The sequence below is a fragment of the Perognathus longimembris genome, chromosome 5 (genome assembly GCF_023159225.1).
Source record: "Perognathus longimembris pacificus isolate PPM17 chromosome 5, ASM2315922v1, whole genome shotgun sequence".
In the NCBI taxonomy this organism is placed as follows: Eukaryota; Metazoa; Chordata; class Mammalia; order Rodentia; family Heteromyidae; genus Perognathus; species Perognathus longimembris.
The window spans coordinates 48,742,648-48,758,137 of NC_063165.1; the positions used below are offsets into that span (position 1 = coordinate 48,742,648).

General features: G+C 45.7%; 1 protein-coding gene across 1 annotated transcript in view; it reads right to left on the reverse strand.

The window, feature by feature from the left end:
- Window positions 1-15,490, reverse strand: part of Adcy5 (adenylate cyclase 5) — a 149,547-nt gene that overhangs the window by 53,727 nt on the left and 80,330 nt on the right. The window contains exons 2-3 of the mRNA XM_048346779.1: window positions 5,513-5,662; window positions 1,168-1,289 (exon numbers count right to left, since the gene is read on the reverse strand). Coding sequence (XP_048202736.1) covers window positions 1,168-1,289; window positions 5,513-5,662 — 272 coding nt within the window. The remainder of the gene's footprint in view (window positions 1-1,167; window positions 1,290-5,512; window positions 5,663-15,490) is intronic.

Sequence of the window (15,490 nt, forward strand, 5' to 3'; positions counted from 1 at the left end):
AATTTATATGACCCACCGACTCCCTTTATTGAAAATGCAAAATGCAGCCCCAATCTTGGGAAAATTCACCCAGGGAGAAAGCAACTCTGGAAACTCATACAGTAGCCCCTTTCCTGGGCATATGGAGGATTAGGGGCTCTCCAGAAGCCATGCTAGACGAAAGCCATGGTATTGCTTCACGTCCCATGGAACCCATAAGCAGATTTTGCACTCTATTAATCTATATCTGTTTGTACGTCCCTGCTGTCAGCAGCTTCTATCTAGGGAGGCAGCAGATACACAGGGAGAGGAGTGTGAGCTCAGTTGCATTCTGACTTGGGTGCAACCCCGGCTTCAGCATCCCCAGCCAGGGGGCCTTGCACAAGGGTATCTCTATCACTCTGAGTTGAATCTAGAAACTGGAAGCACTGTTGGGTCCATCTTGCATGGATACTGAAAGGATCTGTGAGGCTGGCACAGTGGGTAGATTAAGCCTGTAATCCTATTTCCTTGGGCGGCAAAAATTGAGGGTCACAGTTTGAGACCAGCTTGGGCATAAAACTCTGAGAGACTCCATCTCTACCTATGTTGTGGGCTCAGTGGTGCATACCTGATATCCCAGCAAGGGGGGAGCACAAACAGGAGGGAAGATTGCAGGCCAGGCCAGGCAGGGCATAAAACGAGACCCCATTTTAAAATTAACCATCACAAAAAGGGGTGAGTGGAGTAGCTCAAGGGGTAGAACATCTGTCTAGCAAGCATGGAGCCCTGAGTTCAAACTCCAGTAAAAAGAAAACAAAAAACTGCTAAAAAGAAAACAAAAGAACAGTGATACTTGGTATAGCAGCTGGCATACCTAGGCTTAGAAGGCACACAAACTGCCGGGGTGATGAAGGCTGCAATGAGGGGACACGGGGATCCCCGGTTGATGTTTTCTGCTTCCCTTGTCAGGCTAGGAGTCCCTCAAGCAGTTAGTATTGCTTTTCCTTTTCTCCCTTCTTTCTCAACCTATTCCTGCAGCCTGCATGCTCCCTTCAGCATTGAAGGAAGTTAACCAGGGCACAGTGACAGTTCCCCTGGCATATAGAGGAACAGGGTTGGCCAGCCCCAGACAACACAGGCTCCAGTCAACCTGCCAGGCTATGCCCTTTCAAAGGAGGAGAGGAGCCACCTTGCCCTCACCCCTACCTCACGTTGTCATGCTTCTGGATGTAGATCTTGTGGAACATCATATCCTCCTGCTTGGCATTGATGTCTGCTTTCATCTCCATGGCAACATGACGGGGAAGGACAGACAGCAGGAGCCGCTCCTGCAGAGGGAAGCAGACGTGTCGTTCATCATCTCCTCTTTCTCATGCCTGGAGAGCCTCCTCTCGTCCACACCTGTGCCCTGCCCTTAGCCCGGGAAGACCTCTCAGGCTCTCCTAGCACCTGGATGTCTAGAGGGAGAGGGCCAGCTGGAGTCATGCACTAGGGCTCTCTTTGACATCTCTTGGTCCTTCCTCTGAGCTTGTCACCCTGCTTGCTGGGAAGGCACTCCTGGTGCACCTGTGAGGGCTAAATACCTTGAGTTAGAAACAGAATGTTGATATGTAACCTTCTACAAACTATTGAACTTCTCTGACCCAAATGAGGCTTACAATCTGTAAAAGGGATAAAGTTATAGGCAGTATTAAATGAAATTCATTCAATCAGTCGGTATTCATTCAGTCAAGTAATTTACTGAGTCCCTACTATGCCCCAGATACCATTCTGAGTACCAGGAGTCCCAACTGTGCCTATAGGTAGGCAAGGTTCGTCCTTCATAAAGTGTCTAGCTCAGGGGGGAGAGGGTTCAATGAGGGCACTGCGCAGGGATGCTTGACCTAGGTGTGTGTGTGTGGGGGGGGTATCATCAGAGAAGGATGCAGGGAAGGACCAGCGAGCATTCCAATTCCACAGAGGGAAAGCAGCTCATGAAAAGAGAGAGAGCAAGCCAACTCTGAGGAATCGAGAGAAGTCAAAACCAATGAATTAGGAATAGGAACTAGGAGAAACAGAGACAAGGCATAGGACCACATCATAACAGGTCAGGCCAGCCAGCTATGGGGTCTGGATTTTGCCCCTTCCAAGTTCTTCTCTTGGGCCTGTCTACTTCAAGATGTGTACCTGCCTTCATGAAGGATGAACTCCAGGAGGCCTACTACAGCCCTGTGACAGGCTCACTCACTCAGCTCCCTTCTCTTGGGCCTTTTGCTTTAGCTGCCTTCCCCTCGCCACACTCACACTGGTCACTTAGCACCAAATGTTGGTTCCCCTTCCAGGTGGGTCTGAGACTCTACTATTGCTATGTCCTTTCTGGTTCTTTTCCCATCTCCAGTGCCAAAAGAACACACCACCTCTGAGTCCTCTTCCTGTCACTCCTGCCCCTGAGGACCGAATGCCAAGCTTCCACCATCCATTAGCTCTAACACCACCTCCCACAGCTCCTGCCTAGGGTCCCTGGTCTCTGGCTGTCTCCCTGGATGTCTTGCCTATCTTGACCTAACACTCCAATCAGATTCGCCTTCCCATCCTTGCATCCTCAGGCTTCTGCCCACCACAGGTCCAAAGTCAAGACCTACCCATATAAATAAACTACTTTCAGTTTTCGGATATTACTCTTGGACTTGGTTTCTCCCCTCCACCCCAGGCTTAGCCCTAGTATCTAGCACTGAAGCCCTGATGAACTGGAAACAGCTCTGGAATGTGTCCTTCCCCTTCTGAGTCCTCCTGCACTGTATGTGCAGTGCTTGCCTCACTCTGGGACTCTGGCAGCACCAGCCTCCCCTTAGCCTTCCCTGATGCCTGAGCCCAGTGGCTCCCAGATACTGCCTTTGCCATGTCACTCCTCTGCTCAACACAGCCACACCACACATGGCTCTCTTCCTTATTCTCCCCTGCAACTCAATGCCTTCCTCCATCGTGACCCAATGCCTTCATCCACTGTCCCCTTCCTGTGTCTCAGCCAGGCCTGGTTGCCACTCTCCTTGCTGATGTGCCCTCTCCAGCATCCAGCCTTGGCCTCTCCCAGATCCAGGCAACCCTCAGTGTCAAGCCTTGTTGCCGGGGCAGCCTCCAAGTGAGGTCTCTCTCTAAAAAAGGGCTCCCTGGGGCCTTCTGAGCTCCCAGAATTAGCCCATACCCCTAGCATGGCCTCAGAGTTTCTACTATCTGGCTTCCTTATCTCCACCTCCTCTCTTAGTACCATGAACAAAACCTATACTCCATTCCACATGTAGTAAACCACAGTAAGTTCCATGGGTTTCCAGAAGTTTGCCTTGACTTGGTACAGGACTAGAACCAATGCCCTCAGATGCTACGCCTAGCTCTTCTGTGAGTCCTCCTTGCCAGGAGGCCTGGCTCTGGCTGCCACACTCCCACCTCTTTTATAGAGCCATGACTACCCTGGTAAGTTCCTTCCTTCGGTGAATGTAAGGAGAGGCCTCTTAGGGACAGAAGCCCTGTCTTCTCTAATGCTACAGACCAGGGCCTTTATGTTTGGGAAACTGGTAAGTGAGGGAATGGAGCTATCCACTGGTCTGTTTCCCCAGGCATCAGTGAACATAGTCTTTGAAGGCCATCTCACAGTCTTTGAAGGCCATCTCACATTTACTGAGCTGCTGGTGAGAGATACAAGAGCTAAAGACATTTCTCTGATAAGGGACAGATAAAAAAAAGTAAGCTATAAGCTGTGTAGATTCAGAAGAGATCTCCCTACATTTATATCTACTGCTGGGACCGAAGGCTGGGTATCCCAGGCAGGAGCAGCTGGGGCAACACTTAGGAATCTCCTCATCACACAAGACCCTAAGAAACTCTTTCCGCATGGCATGAGTGGCTGAGAAGGGCCAATCCCAGGAACCACGTTGCCCTTTCCTAGTGCCCTGACTTTGAACACAGTATGGCAAAAATAGTTTCTCCTACCAAGCCCTGATTATCTGGTGGCACATACAGCCTGACCAACAGAAGAGCAAGTAAACTAATACGCTGTAAGATGGCACTTATTTGAGTAGACTGTGATGGTATATGCATGGAATCCCAGCAATTGGGATGAGAGTTGCCGGTCTAATAGTTAGGCCACCTAGACAACCCTGATACAGAAAGAAAAAAATAGTATCAATTGGAGTAAGAGGGCCAACTCCATAAAGTGGAAGGAGAGGAAATGTGGCCAGTTCATAGGGGAGAGAGGCCAGCCCTGGAACAGGAATAAAGACAGGGACTCTGGAGGGACGGTGAGGTTTAGGGAGTGAACAGGATTCAGTGTGCCCAAGGCGAGGTAAGCTTGTGGACAAAGAAGAGGGTGAAGACTTCAGCAACATTGCTGAGCATAGCTTCCTTCAAGGGGCTGGGCCAGAAGCCCTGGTAAGGCCAAGAGTGAATGGGGATGGTCAAGCCTCAGATTGGCCAATGTACAGGCACTTGACAGGATATACCCCACAGAGACAGTGCTGGTGGCGACATGAGAACAGGTGGAGAAGGAGATGGAGAGCTATTACTGTGGTGTTGCACCCCTTCACCTGTTTGGATGTTGTCAGCTATGTCACTGTGACCACCAAACATGTATCTGACGAGTCAGAGAGCCCCACACTGCTGTGGGGAGCAGCCACAGTGTAACTCCACTGCTAGCCCACCCATTTTCTCCCTCTGCCTACCTGAAAGGCAGATCCTCCATGTTCACATCTGCCATGGGACCTGGCATAGAGAAGGACTCCAGTGATGTGTGCCAAAGGCTGAGGAAGGAGGGCTCTCTTATCTGCTGTAAGTAACCTTACTGCATGAAGACCTACCACCGTGCTACTGCCCACACTCTCTCCCGGGGCTGAGTGCTAGCAGCTCTATACTGTAGTTATGACCTCTGTCATCCACACACAGGAGAAGCGATAGTGATGAGCACACCTGAGCCCCCAACATGACCTTGCCCCCAGAGTGGGAACAGCTGGAACCATGAAGCTGACCTCAGTCTTCACCCCACCCCGTCTTACCAGAGAGAGGTGTTCCAGAGAGTAGGTCCCTTAGTCCAGGGTTCACTGGGGAGCCCTATCGGAGTCATGAATGGAAGATCTTCCTTCTCTAAACCACCACACCCAGAAATGGGTGAAGAGGAAACACCTGGTGTGGGCACTAGGGGTGTTCATGACGCCTGTTCCTTTTCCTCTCTTCCCTCCTCTAGGGGGCACATCTCAATCCCAGCTAGAAATGCTGACTGTTCTCATCCCCATCCCCACCCCTCACCCCCAATTCATGGGGTGATGGGAGAGAAGGGGAGGAGAAGCTACCTTGCTGCTTGGCTTATGTGCAAACCACAAGGCCATGTGGAGAATATGGGTATGGTCTGGAGGGCCAAGAGGAGATCTCCCACAGAGGAATGCTGGCTCTCCACAGGGGAAATATTCCCTGGGGGTTGAAGCTAGGCAACTGGGAGGGAAGCAGCCCATGGGGCAATGAGGCAGATCATGGCTCTCTCTCCCCTGCCCCTGGGCCGGCCATGCCACAGCAAGAGAACCTCACTCACCTGTTGCTGGTTCTCCCGCTGGGAGTGGAGGCGTGCCTGGATACACTCCCGGGTCTCCTGGAAGGCCTGTCTCTGGGAGACCTCAGCCGGGTAGTGGGTGCAGACGCCAACAATGTTGGTGCAGGAGAAGATGAGGACATTGGAGACAAGCTGCAAAGGGGAGACAAGCACATTGAGCTCAGGCCTGCAGCCAGCACTGGTTCATCCTAAGCATGAAGTCCTCAGACCACAACTTAGCAAGCACTTAGCTTCTAGCAAGTAAATGCTGAGGACACCCTATATACAGCACATATGCCCATATATCCCCCATATATACAGCCAGACACATGGAAAAGCCAAATGATCCATCTGAGTTTTCTGGTGTCTTCAAAACCCAAGGTTTGGGTGGCCCTGAAGGACACAGAATCATGGAATAATCATACTGCGTTGTCCACAATATCCCGAATTATAACATGTCCTGGAGAAAGAAGGGGTTTCATGAGGAAGATTCTATGGAAGTGGTGGGATGTCACTTTTGAAAGTCTCATAAAAATCTGGCTTAGGGAAAAACACATACACACACAAAGGTTCTTTCCAGAGAATCCGTGGCTTGTGACTCCCACAGATCCACTCTGGTCCCTTAAATCCAGGACTTGTTGGCCACCCACCAGCCCTACAAGTGCTATATATCCTGGGGAATGAAGGAAGGGTTTGGCGTCTGGCCAGTGTGGAGGATCTGTGTCCTGAGTGGGGCTCAACTCCTTCCTCCTCACACTTCTCCTCTTTCTCTGCTCCAGCCCGAGCTTCCTGATAACCCTCAAACCAGTGGTTGTGTGTCTGCCCTCTCCATGCTCGCTCCTCATAGACCCTTCTCCATGCTGACTGAGGAGCAGATATGAAAAAGTACAACCATTCATCCTGCAAAGAAAAGGCTGGGTTTTTTGCAAAGCTAAGGGAAAACAAACTGATACAGTAGAACCCACATAAGCAAGTAAATACCACACAATTCGGAGCTCTGTGAGCCCATGTTTGGTCTAAATGGATCTTGGCAGGCAAAAAATGTCTGTGGAACAGAGCCTGATGGTCCTGGTCCTCCTTTACCTAAGTGCACATGGGTCAGGAACCATGCAAAGATGCTTAGGCCTGCAGGCAGTTGGAGATTTGTGCTATACCTCAATGCCCCCTCCAAGGCCTGATTCTTTTTTTTTAATGAATTAAATTTTACTGACAAGGTGTTGTGCAAAGGGGGTACAGTTACATAATAAAGTAAGTGAGTACATTTCTTGTGATATCTGTTACACCTTCATTTTTCTTTCCCTTCCCTAGTTCAGGTAGGCGTATATACAATATCCAATATAACCACATAGGTAGGCCAAGCCTGATTCTTAGTCCCAACCCCAGAACAGCCCTGCATCTTCCTTTGTGGTCCCTTTATCTCTGGGGAGCCTGTGTTGGTCCCCAATCCTGGAGTAAAACAGCATTGTCCTCTGGGACTCCAGCTACCTGGCAGTGGATGGGCAGGTGACTCCCATACTCCCCTCTAGGACCTCTGTCTCTGGGCAAACACAGGTCTCGAGCTCTGTTTTCACCTCAAGTCTGTACTCTACCTGAACACTTCTGCCTATGATCACAGTCTGAGATGGTCTTATTCTCAACCAGGTCTTCCCAAGCTGAGACCCAGAGGCCACATGTGCTGGCTATGATACCATCTTTCCCTAGAGATGTTCTAGAAGGTATCTACCTTGCTCCATGAAGAGGAAGAGACTTTGTCTCCCATTTCAAAGTCTGTCTCTCTCCTGGCTGAATACTTTGACCCCCATGGGCCTCCTGGATGTGCCTCTGAGGAGGAGCAGGCCCAGGGGACCAGCTCCTCAACTTGTTCTGTTGGCTACTTGCTGCTGACTTGCAGTCCCACAACTTCCCAAATACATTCTTTAGTCTCATCATCATGATTTTATGTGAGCATATGGCATAAGAAAACCTAGTCATGACAAAGAAAGAACATCTCTGCCTGGTCAACAGGAACTTGCAATCCTGTTGAAGAATGGTACAGCTGGAATGTTTACAACCCTTCAAATTCATATGTTAAAATCCTAATGCCTAGTGTGATGACCTTAGCAGGTATGAGGTGATTGGATCAGATGGTGGGGCCCTCATGAATGGGATTAGTGCCCCTGTAAGAAGGGACATGCTTTCTCCCTTGCCTCTACTCTCTGTCATGTGAAGACAGGAGAAGTCAGCCATCTGCAACCTGAAAGAGGCTCTCATCAGAACCTGGCTATACTGGCCCTCAATCTTGAACTTCCACCACTAGAACTATGAGAAAGGAATCGCTTTTGTTTATAAGCTACCTAATGACACCTCTATGGCATTCTGGTAACAATCCAAACTATCTAGGTCAAGGAGAGAACTGATGAAAACTGAAGGAGAACCAGCATTATGAGGCTGAAATCGACTCATATCAAACAGAAAGTAGAGGGGAGTGCTAGGTGGAGAAAAGCAAAGAAGCAGCAATGGTAGGCAGGCTTGGTGTATGTTGCGCTCTGAGTTAGGGTGATGTATAATGAGGCTTGAAGGCACAGGAAGTATATTTTGTGTGCTCCTGAATAAATAATGCTGACTTTCTGAGTCTCCAGAGAATAGATACAGCTCAAACTGAAAGAACACGGTACAATCTTTCACAGTGGGAGCCATTGAAGACTGGTGAACCCAAAGGTAGCAGAGGCGGGCAGAACAGGCAGACCAGAGCTGACTCAAAAGGAAGACCCCCTAAAACAAGTGATTATGAAAAGAGACTCTGAGAATAAGCCTTTGGGAACTGGCTGGGGACCACTAAGTGCCACATAAGGAGAGAGAAAGTGAGGAGGAGATAAAGGATAGTTTAGTTAGGGAACATCTGTGTGGAAGGAGTTGGGGAGGTGGCAGGTGGCAAAAAACAGGAGTAATTTGGAGAGAACGCAAGTGACAACACAACCAAGTAAGGTGACCCCGGGAATGTAGGCTGACTGAACTGCAAAAACCAAGCAATTCATTCTTCCAGAGTAACAAAATAAAGCAGGAACTGATATTTCAAAAGCTACTAAAAGAAAACCCTTGACAAAATGCAACATGTATTTATGATTTTTTTTAAAAATTCACCAAATCAGGGGCTGGGGATATGGCCTAGTGGCAAGAGTGCTTGCCTCGTGTACATGAGGCCCTGGGTTCAATTCCCCAGCACCACATATACAGAAAAGGGCCAGAAGTGGTACTGTGGCTCAAGTGGCAGAGTGCTGGCCTTGAGCAAAAAAGAAGCCAGGGACAGTGCTCAGGCCCTGAGTCCAAGCCCCAGGACTGGCAAAAAAAAATAAAAAAAAATTCACCAAATCAGTCTCTTAGTCTAATCAATGGTATGTACAAAAACATCTACAGCCCCTTAAGTCATTCACTTAATCAAATCAATGGTATATACAAAAATCTACAGCTAATATTATATGTAATGGAGGAAATGTGAATGCTTTCCCAAAGGCTGGGAACAGAGGAAAGTTGTTCCCCCTTGTCACTCCTACTCAACATCATAGTGGAGGTCCTAGAAATACGAGAGTGAAAGAATAGACCTACAGACTGGAGCTTGGCATGGTAGTACATGCAGGCGGAGGCAGAAGAGTCACTTGACCCCTCCGGTTCAAGACCAGACTAAGCAACATGACAGGGGCATCTGAAAGAAAAAGATGGATAGATTGAGGAAAAGAAATAAAACTCTATTTGTTGAGCTATGACGGTCTATGTAGCAAAAACTAAAGAACCTACAAAATAGGCTACCAGAATTAACATGTAACAACATAGATGTCACAGAATGAACACACAAAGCAATTGTGTTTCTATATACAAGCAATGAACAATTAAAAGTGAAAAATTTTAAATATCATCAAAACCCCTAAAATAGTTACATATAGTATAAATAGATCAAAATATGCAAGATCTGCTCACTGAAATCTACAGAATACATTCATACAAGAATTTCAAGAACTTAAGAAAAATGAAAACATATCATTAACTGTAAAACATAATATTGTTCAGATGTCAGTTTCCCCAAAGTGATCTATATTGTAGCACAACTCCAAAGCAATGAGAACAGCCAAAATAATTTTGAAAATAATGGACCACGTTGGAAGCCACACACTACCCAATTTCAAGATTCACTATAAATGTACAATAATTGAGACTGTGTGGTACTGGCATAAGGATAGAAATATAGATCAATACAACAGAACATGGAGTCAAGAAATATAACCTCCTTAACAATAGTACCGAGAGAGGAGGAACACACAGTCTCTTTAATAAATGGTGCTGGGATAAATGATTATGTACATGTGTAAGAGTGAAGCTAGACCCCCTGACTTATACTGTAGATGAAAACAGAGTTAAAATGAAGATCTCTAAATATAAATATTATAGCTATGAAACTCTTAAAGGGAAGAATAAAATAAATCTTTATGATCTTGATTTAGGCAATTATTTCTTATTATACCCTTTTGGGTACAAAATGACCAAAGGAAAAAAATTAGATAAATTGGACCTCATCAAAATTATGAACACCTGGCCCGTAAAGATGAGTTGGGAATGTAGTGGTAGAATGCTTACAGAGTATGCACAAAGTCCTGAGTTTAACATCCATCAACATACACACACACACACACACACACACAAATGCACACACACATACACACACAACACTGTTGATGAAAGAACTAGCCATAAATTTAAAAAATTATTTACAAATGATGTTTTTTATTCTAAAAAAGTAGTACCCAGAATTTATAAGGAACCCACAAAAATTGTAACCCCATTTTTCAAAAGAGTCAAGGTATAGTATTATAGATCCATAATCCCAACTACTCAGCATCAGAGTCTGAGACTAGCCTGAAAAGAAGAGAAAAGCTAAAGAGACTATCTCAAAGCAACAAGTTGGTGTGGTGGAATACATATAATCCCAGCTACTTGGGAGGATCATGAGCCAAGATCAGCTCCTGGCAAGGAAAGCACAAGATACTATTTTTTAAAAAATACACTAAGGCAAAGAGGGGTTGGGAGCATGGCTCAAGTGAAAGAGCATTTGCCAAGCAATCACAAAGTCCTGCATTTACGTCCCAGTCCTGTCCAAAAATAGATAAATGAAGGCAAAAAAAAAATCTGAATATATGGTTTACCAAAGAAGATATAAGGCTGACAATAAGTACCTGGAAAGATGTTATTCACAGCATTAGTCATCAGGAAAATGCCAATTTAAAAAACATGAGATAATTTTACATTAAGTTAAAAATGGGGGAAGGGAGAAGAAAGAAGGAGGGAGTGAGGGAAGGGGAAGAAGGAAGAGGGAAGAAGGTAGGAAAATAAAGAAGAAGAATGAGGAGGAAGGAAGGAAGGAAAGAGGAGAAGGAAGGAGAAGGGAGAAGAAGGAAGAAGGAGGAAGAAGGAAAAAGAAGGAGGAGGAGAAGAAGGAGGAAACCAACCTGAAATACCAAATAATAGTGAGAAGGCAGAACTAGAATTCCTCCACCTTGCTAGAGTGAATTAAAAGTGTATAGCCAGTTTTGAGAACAGTTCTGTAACTCTTCCTAAAGGTAAATATGCACCTGCATGTGCCATACAGAAACTTCGGTCTCAAGTGTTCATTCAAATGAAATAAACAGTTATGTTGACACAAAAATCAGTGCACGAATGTTTATGGACAACTACTCAGCTATCAAAAGGAGAGAACAATTGGTACACACAACACAGACCAATCCTCAAAAACATGCTTAAATGAGAGATGCCACACTCAAAAGACTGTATAGCATATGATTCCATTCATATGGCATTCTGGGAAAAGCAACACTACAGTGACTGAAAACAGGTCAGCGATTGTGTGGGAGCAGGGGTGGGGCTGACTACAAAGGGGAAGCATGAGGAAATCTTTTGGGGCGATGGGACAATTCCAGATCTTGATTGTGTTAGTACTTACAGATCTATGAGCATTTATAGGACCAACAGAGGTATGTTATATGCTAACAAGGGTGACTCCTACTGTATGTAAATGATCTCAGTGAAAAAGAACAGGAGTCAGATCCAGGGGACTAGGAGAGAGAATTTGAGGGACTGGCTGGACAGGAAAGGAACAGCAAGAAAGAGGCCAGGGCCGGTTTTGAGACATGACCCCAAGGTAATTATCAACTAACAGTCCTAATCCCTGGTCTCTCCTGCTGTAATCTGACCCCTTCTACAGCCAGAAGACCAATAGAAGCAGACAGTGCAAATCCAGGTAAACCTGTGGCTGTAACTCAATAGGGGTCCAAATGGCTTTGCTAAGCTAAGTATTCCTTGGTGTTCATCTCATTCACGAAACTCAAGAAACTCAAAACGAGGTGAGTGGCTAGAGGGTGCTGGGATTTGAGAGAAGGATCTTAAGCAAAGGGGTTTTTAGCTTCTCTCTTTCCCCTCCTTATCTCTATCTGCAAGCCATATGGGATATACCTAACCACTCACAATACATATGCATATGTGCATGTGCATACCTGCATGTATGTCAGAGGAGAGTGAGAGAAAGAGAGAGAGATTGAGAGAGAGAGAGAGAGGAGTTGGCAATGGGGGAAGGGGAATACAAACTCATACCATAACAAGTGGAATCAGGAGTCCTAACAATGCAGCAAACCTCAGCTCTGGAGGAGCCCTCAGCACTGGCTTTTCAAACATGCCTTGCCCATGGACCAGCCCCAAGTGGTCCTGGGACCACACTAGGGGGAAACTCTACCAGAGGAACAATGTTTGGAATTCTATTCTCAGAGTGGAAACCCAGGAGAGATGGCTATGAATATTTAATAGTTCTCAAACCTCAGCACTTCTGAAAGCCAATCTCTTGGCTGCTGGCAGGCTGCAAGCTTTGATTTGGGCCATGAGTGTGAAGTTACAGTGCTAGGCTTATGCAGTGTCTCTTGGCAGAAGACTCAAAGAAATCCAAGCAGCTGACCTATTAACATTGTAGAGTTTTTGTGGGGGTACCACTGTGACAGACTCCTTACAATCCTGGAAATGGTTCAAGACAAGAGAGAGGAGGAATAAATGGGTCTAGAGTAGAAAGAAATAAGGAAAGACAAGGGCTGGGAAGACTGCAGCTTGCTCTTGGACTTTGCACAGAGTCCCTCAGCAGTATGGTTGGTTCACAGGTGAGGGAGTAGAAATCACAATTCTTTAGGGACCCAGATTGTGTGATTTGAAAATGGAAGATGAGCGCAATGAAAAGCTAAATTTGAATTGCAAACACACAATGAATGATTTTTAGTATAAGTAGCTCCCACTCAATTCGAGTGGAGCTGGGTGACCCATGTTTTACCTGGAAACCCTAGCAGGGAGCCTTTTCAAGCCACTTACACCACCCGAACCTTGACCACCCCGTGCCTGGTGAAGAGACCCGAAGAACACTCAGCTCCTGCACTACCCCATTCCTCCTCAGAGAGGTTGAGTAGTGCCTGCTTATCAATGGGCAGGGAAACCACGGCACTTTCTCTGACAGACATCACAGTCTGAAGTGACGACAATGACTGCAAGCCAGAGAAGACATATGTGATTCCCCACACCCACCCACCCAGACTCAAGGAGCCAAGAGACTCTAGGACCTTTGGGATGGGGAACAGCACCTCCTGGGGGAATAGAAGGATATGCCTGTTCTCCCACCCCCTAGCTGTGACTCCTGCCCCAAACCTTTACCAGTTTACACCACAGTAGCTTACATTCCTACAGTCCTTACAGGAGACCTCCTTTGTCCTCCACAGTGGGAGTGTGGAATCCTAGTGGAATCCCATTAAGATACAAAAATCAAATAAATCAAGGAAAGACAACCTTAAATTATATACTCTAAGAAGACTTACCAGCATGGTTCCTTGTCTATAGTACCGTATTCAATTAGGTGCTTAATGTCTTTATTTTTTTTTTTAAATCCTCAAAGAGATACTACCTCTAAAATGTTTCCTTGACAAAAAATCAAGATTGATCTGTGTTTCTGGTGACTAAAGCCACATGATCACCTCTTCAGAGTTTTTGTGATGAAATCTTCTTTCATCCTGGTGCTAGGTAGACTCTATTCTTCAGCTCTAGACAAACAGAAGCAAGCTCACCTATCTGCTCTCTTCATTCTTACCAGAGGCCTGCCCCAGCAGGAAGCCCTTCCTTTCCACTCCAGCTAATCTATTGCTCTGGGATTGTCACACTCTTTAGCCCAGGATCCCCCCTCCCCGCCCCCCCCCCAACCCTTGTTTAAGATGTCTCCTACAGGGACTCCAGACTTACTTGTCTGTTCAAAGACCCTCCAGGAGTCTCCATTAAGGTGAAGTTCAGAACAGAAAACAAAGGCGCATGGTCTCCCTGATATGTGGTTGTTGGGGGGAGGGGGGGGAAGAACAGTAGAGATCATGTCTGTAAAACAACAAACTTCTTTTCAAATGGTCTTTCCACATGTTTTGGTCAGCGACTTTACATTATGGCTCTAAAACCAAACAATTAACTGAATAAGCATAAAATGGTCTAGGATGGACCTATCAGAGGTTCACAATAGCTCAACAGCTACGTACATATGATTATATAGGACGAGGCTAAGCAAGATGAACTCCAAGAGAAGGAAACAGGAGGATTTTATCATTGCTGTTAGGTTTTATGAACTAGGTGAATTTCCTGTGGCGTACCCCATGTGGTTACTGTGTATGATTTTGGTATACTGGATATTGTATATGCGCTTATCTGAACTAGGGAAGGGAAAGAAAAATGAGGGAGGGTGTAACAAATATAATAAGAAATGTACTCACTACCTTATTATGTAACTGTACCCCCTCTGTACATCACCTTGTCAATAAAATTTAATTAAAAAAAGGTTAAAAAAAGAAAAAAGATGAAGCACAGAGTCCTTCAAGTCTCACTGTAGACCAGGTACCTAGTTTAACATCTTCCCCCAGACATACCAGCTAATTCACTATATCTGAACTGTCAACACAATATGATTCCAAAAGTATTTATCAATATAACTCTACAATTATTATGCTCAGAGAATTAAATACTAACAAAAGAATAATTAGCATCTACACTTAATGCTTTTTCGGGGGTGGGGGAGAGGCTGGTCCTGGGGTTTGAATTCAAGGCCTGGGAACTGTCCCAGCTTTTGTGCTCAAGGCTAGTGCTGTACCACTTGAGCCAGAGCCCCACTTCTGGGTTTTGGGTGATTCACTAGAGATAAACATCTTATGGACTTTCCTGCCCCAGCTGATTTTGAAACTCAATCCTCAGATCTCAACTTCCTGAGTAGTTAGAATTATAGTCATGAGCCACTAGCACCCAGCAACTTAAAGTATTTTCAAAGATGAGAGAACAGCTCAGTGGTACAGCACTTGCCTAGAATATGAAAGCTACCAGGTTCTATTCCCATTATCTCAAAACAATAGATCAAAATGTAAAGAAAGACAAGTATTTTGGAATAACTGGGCACATCTCTGTGTAAGACAAGGCAGAGGACAGATATCACCCTGTTTATAACTGAAAAAAGCAGAGACACTGCCTGAGGTTACACAGCAAGGCTCTGGTATAACCAAGATCAGCTTCATCTTTCCAAGCTCAGAGCTCATCTGACTTCACCAAACTAAGTGGTCATTTATTCCCAACCTAATTTAGGACCAGTTTCATTTTATTTTATCTAAAAAAGAAACACTTAGCTTCCTTTCAACCTTATCCTAGTTGCCCCAGGCCTTCTTCATAGATCTGGTGACATAAAATACTGATTAGGAAGGACTTGCTCCTAGTCACTGACAGATTTGATGAGCATCCTTCGGTGCCTGCCTCTACAACACACCCTCAAAGGCACTTGCCACTAAGAGAATGGCCAGCATCTACCGCATGAGGCCAAATCTTGCTTTAGTTATTTTGTTATGAGGATAACACATGTACTATAAATTCACCTTTTGAAAGTGCAGTTTAGTATTTTAATGTATTCACAAGGCAATT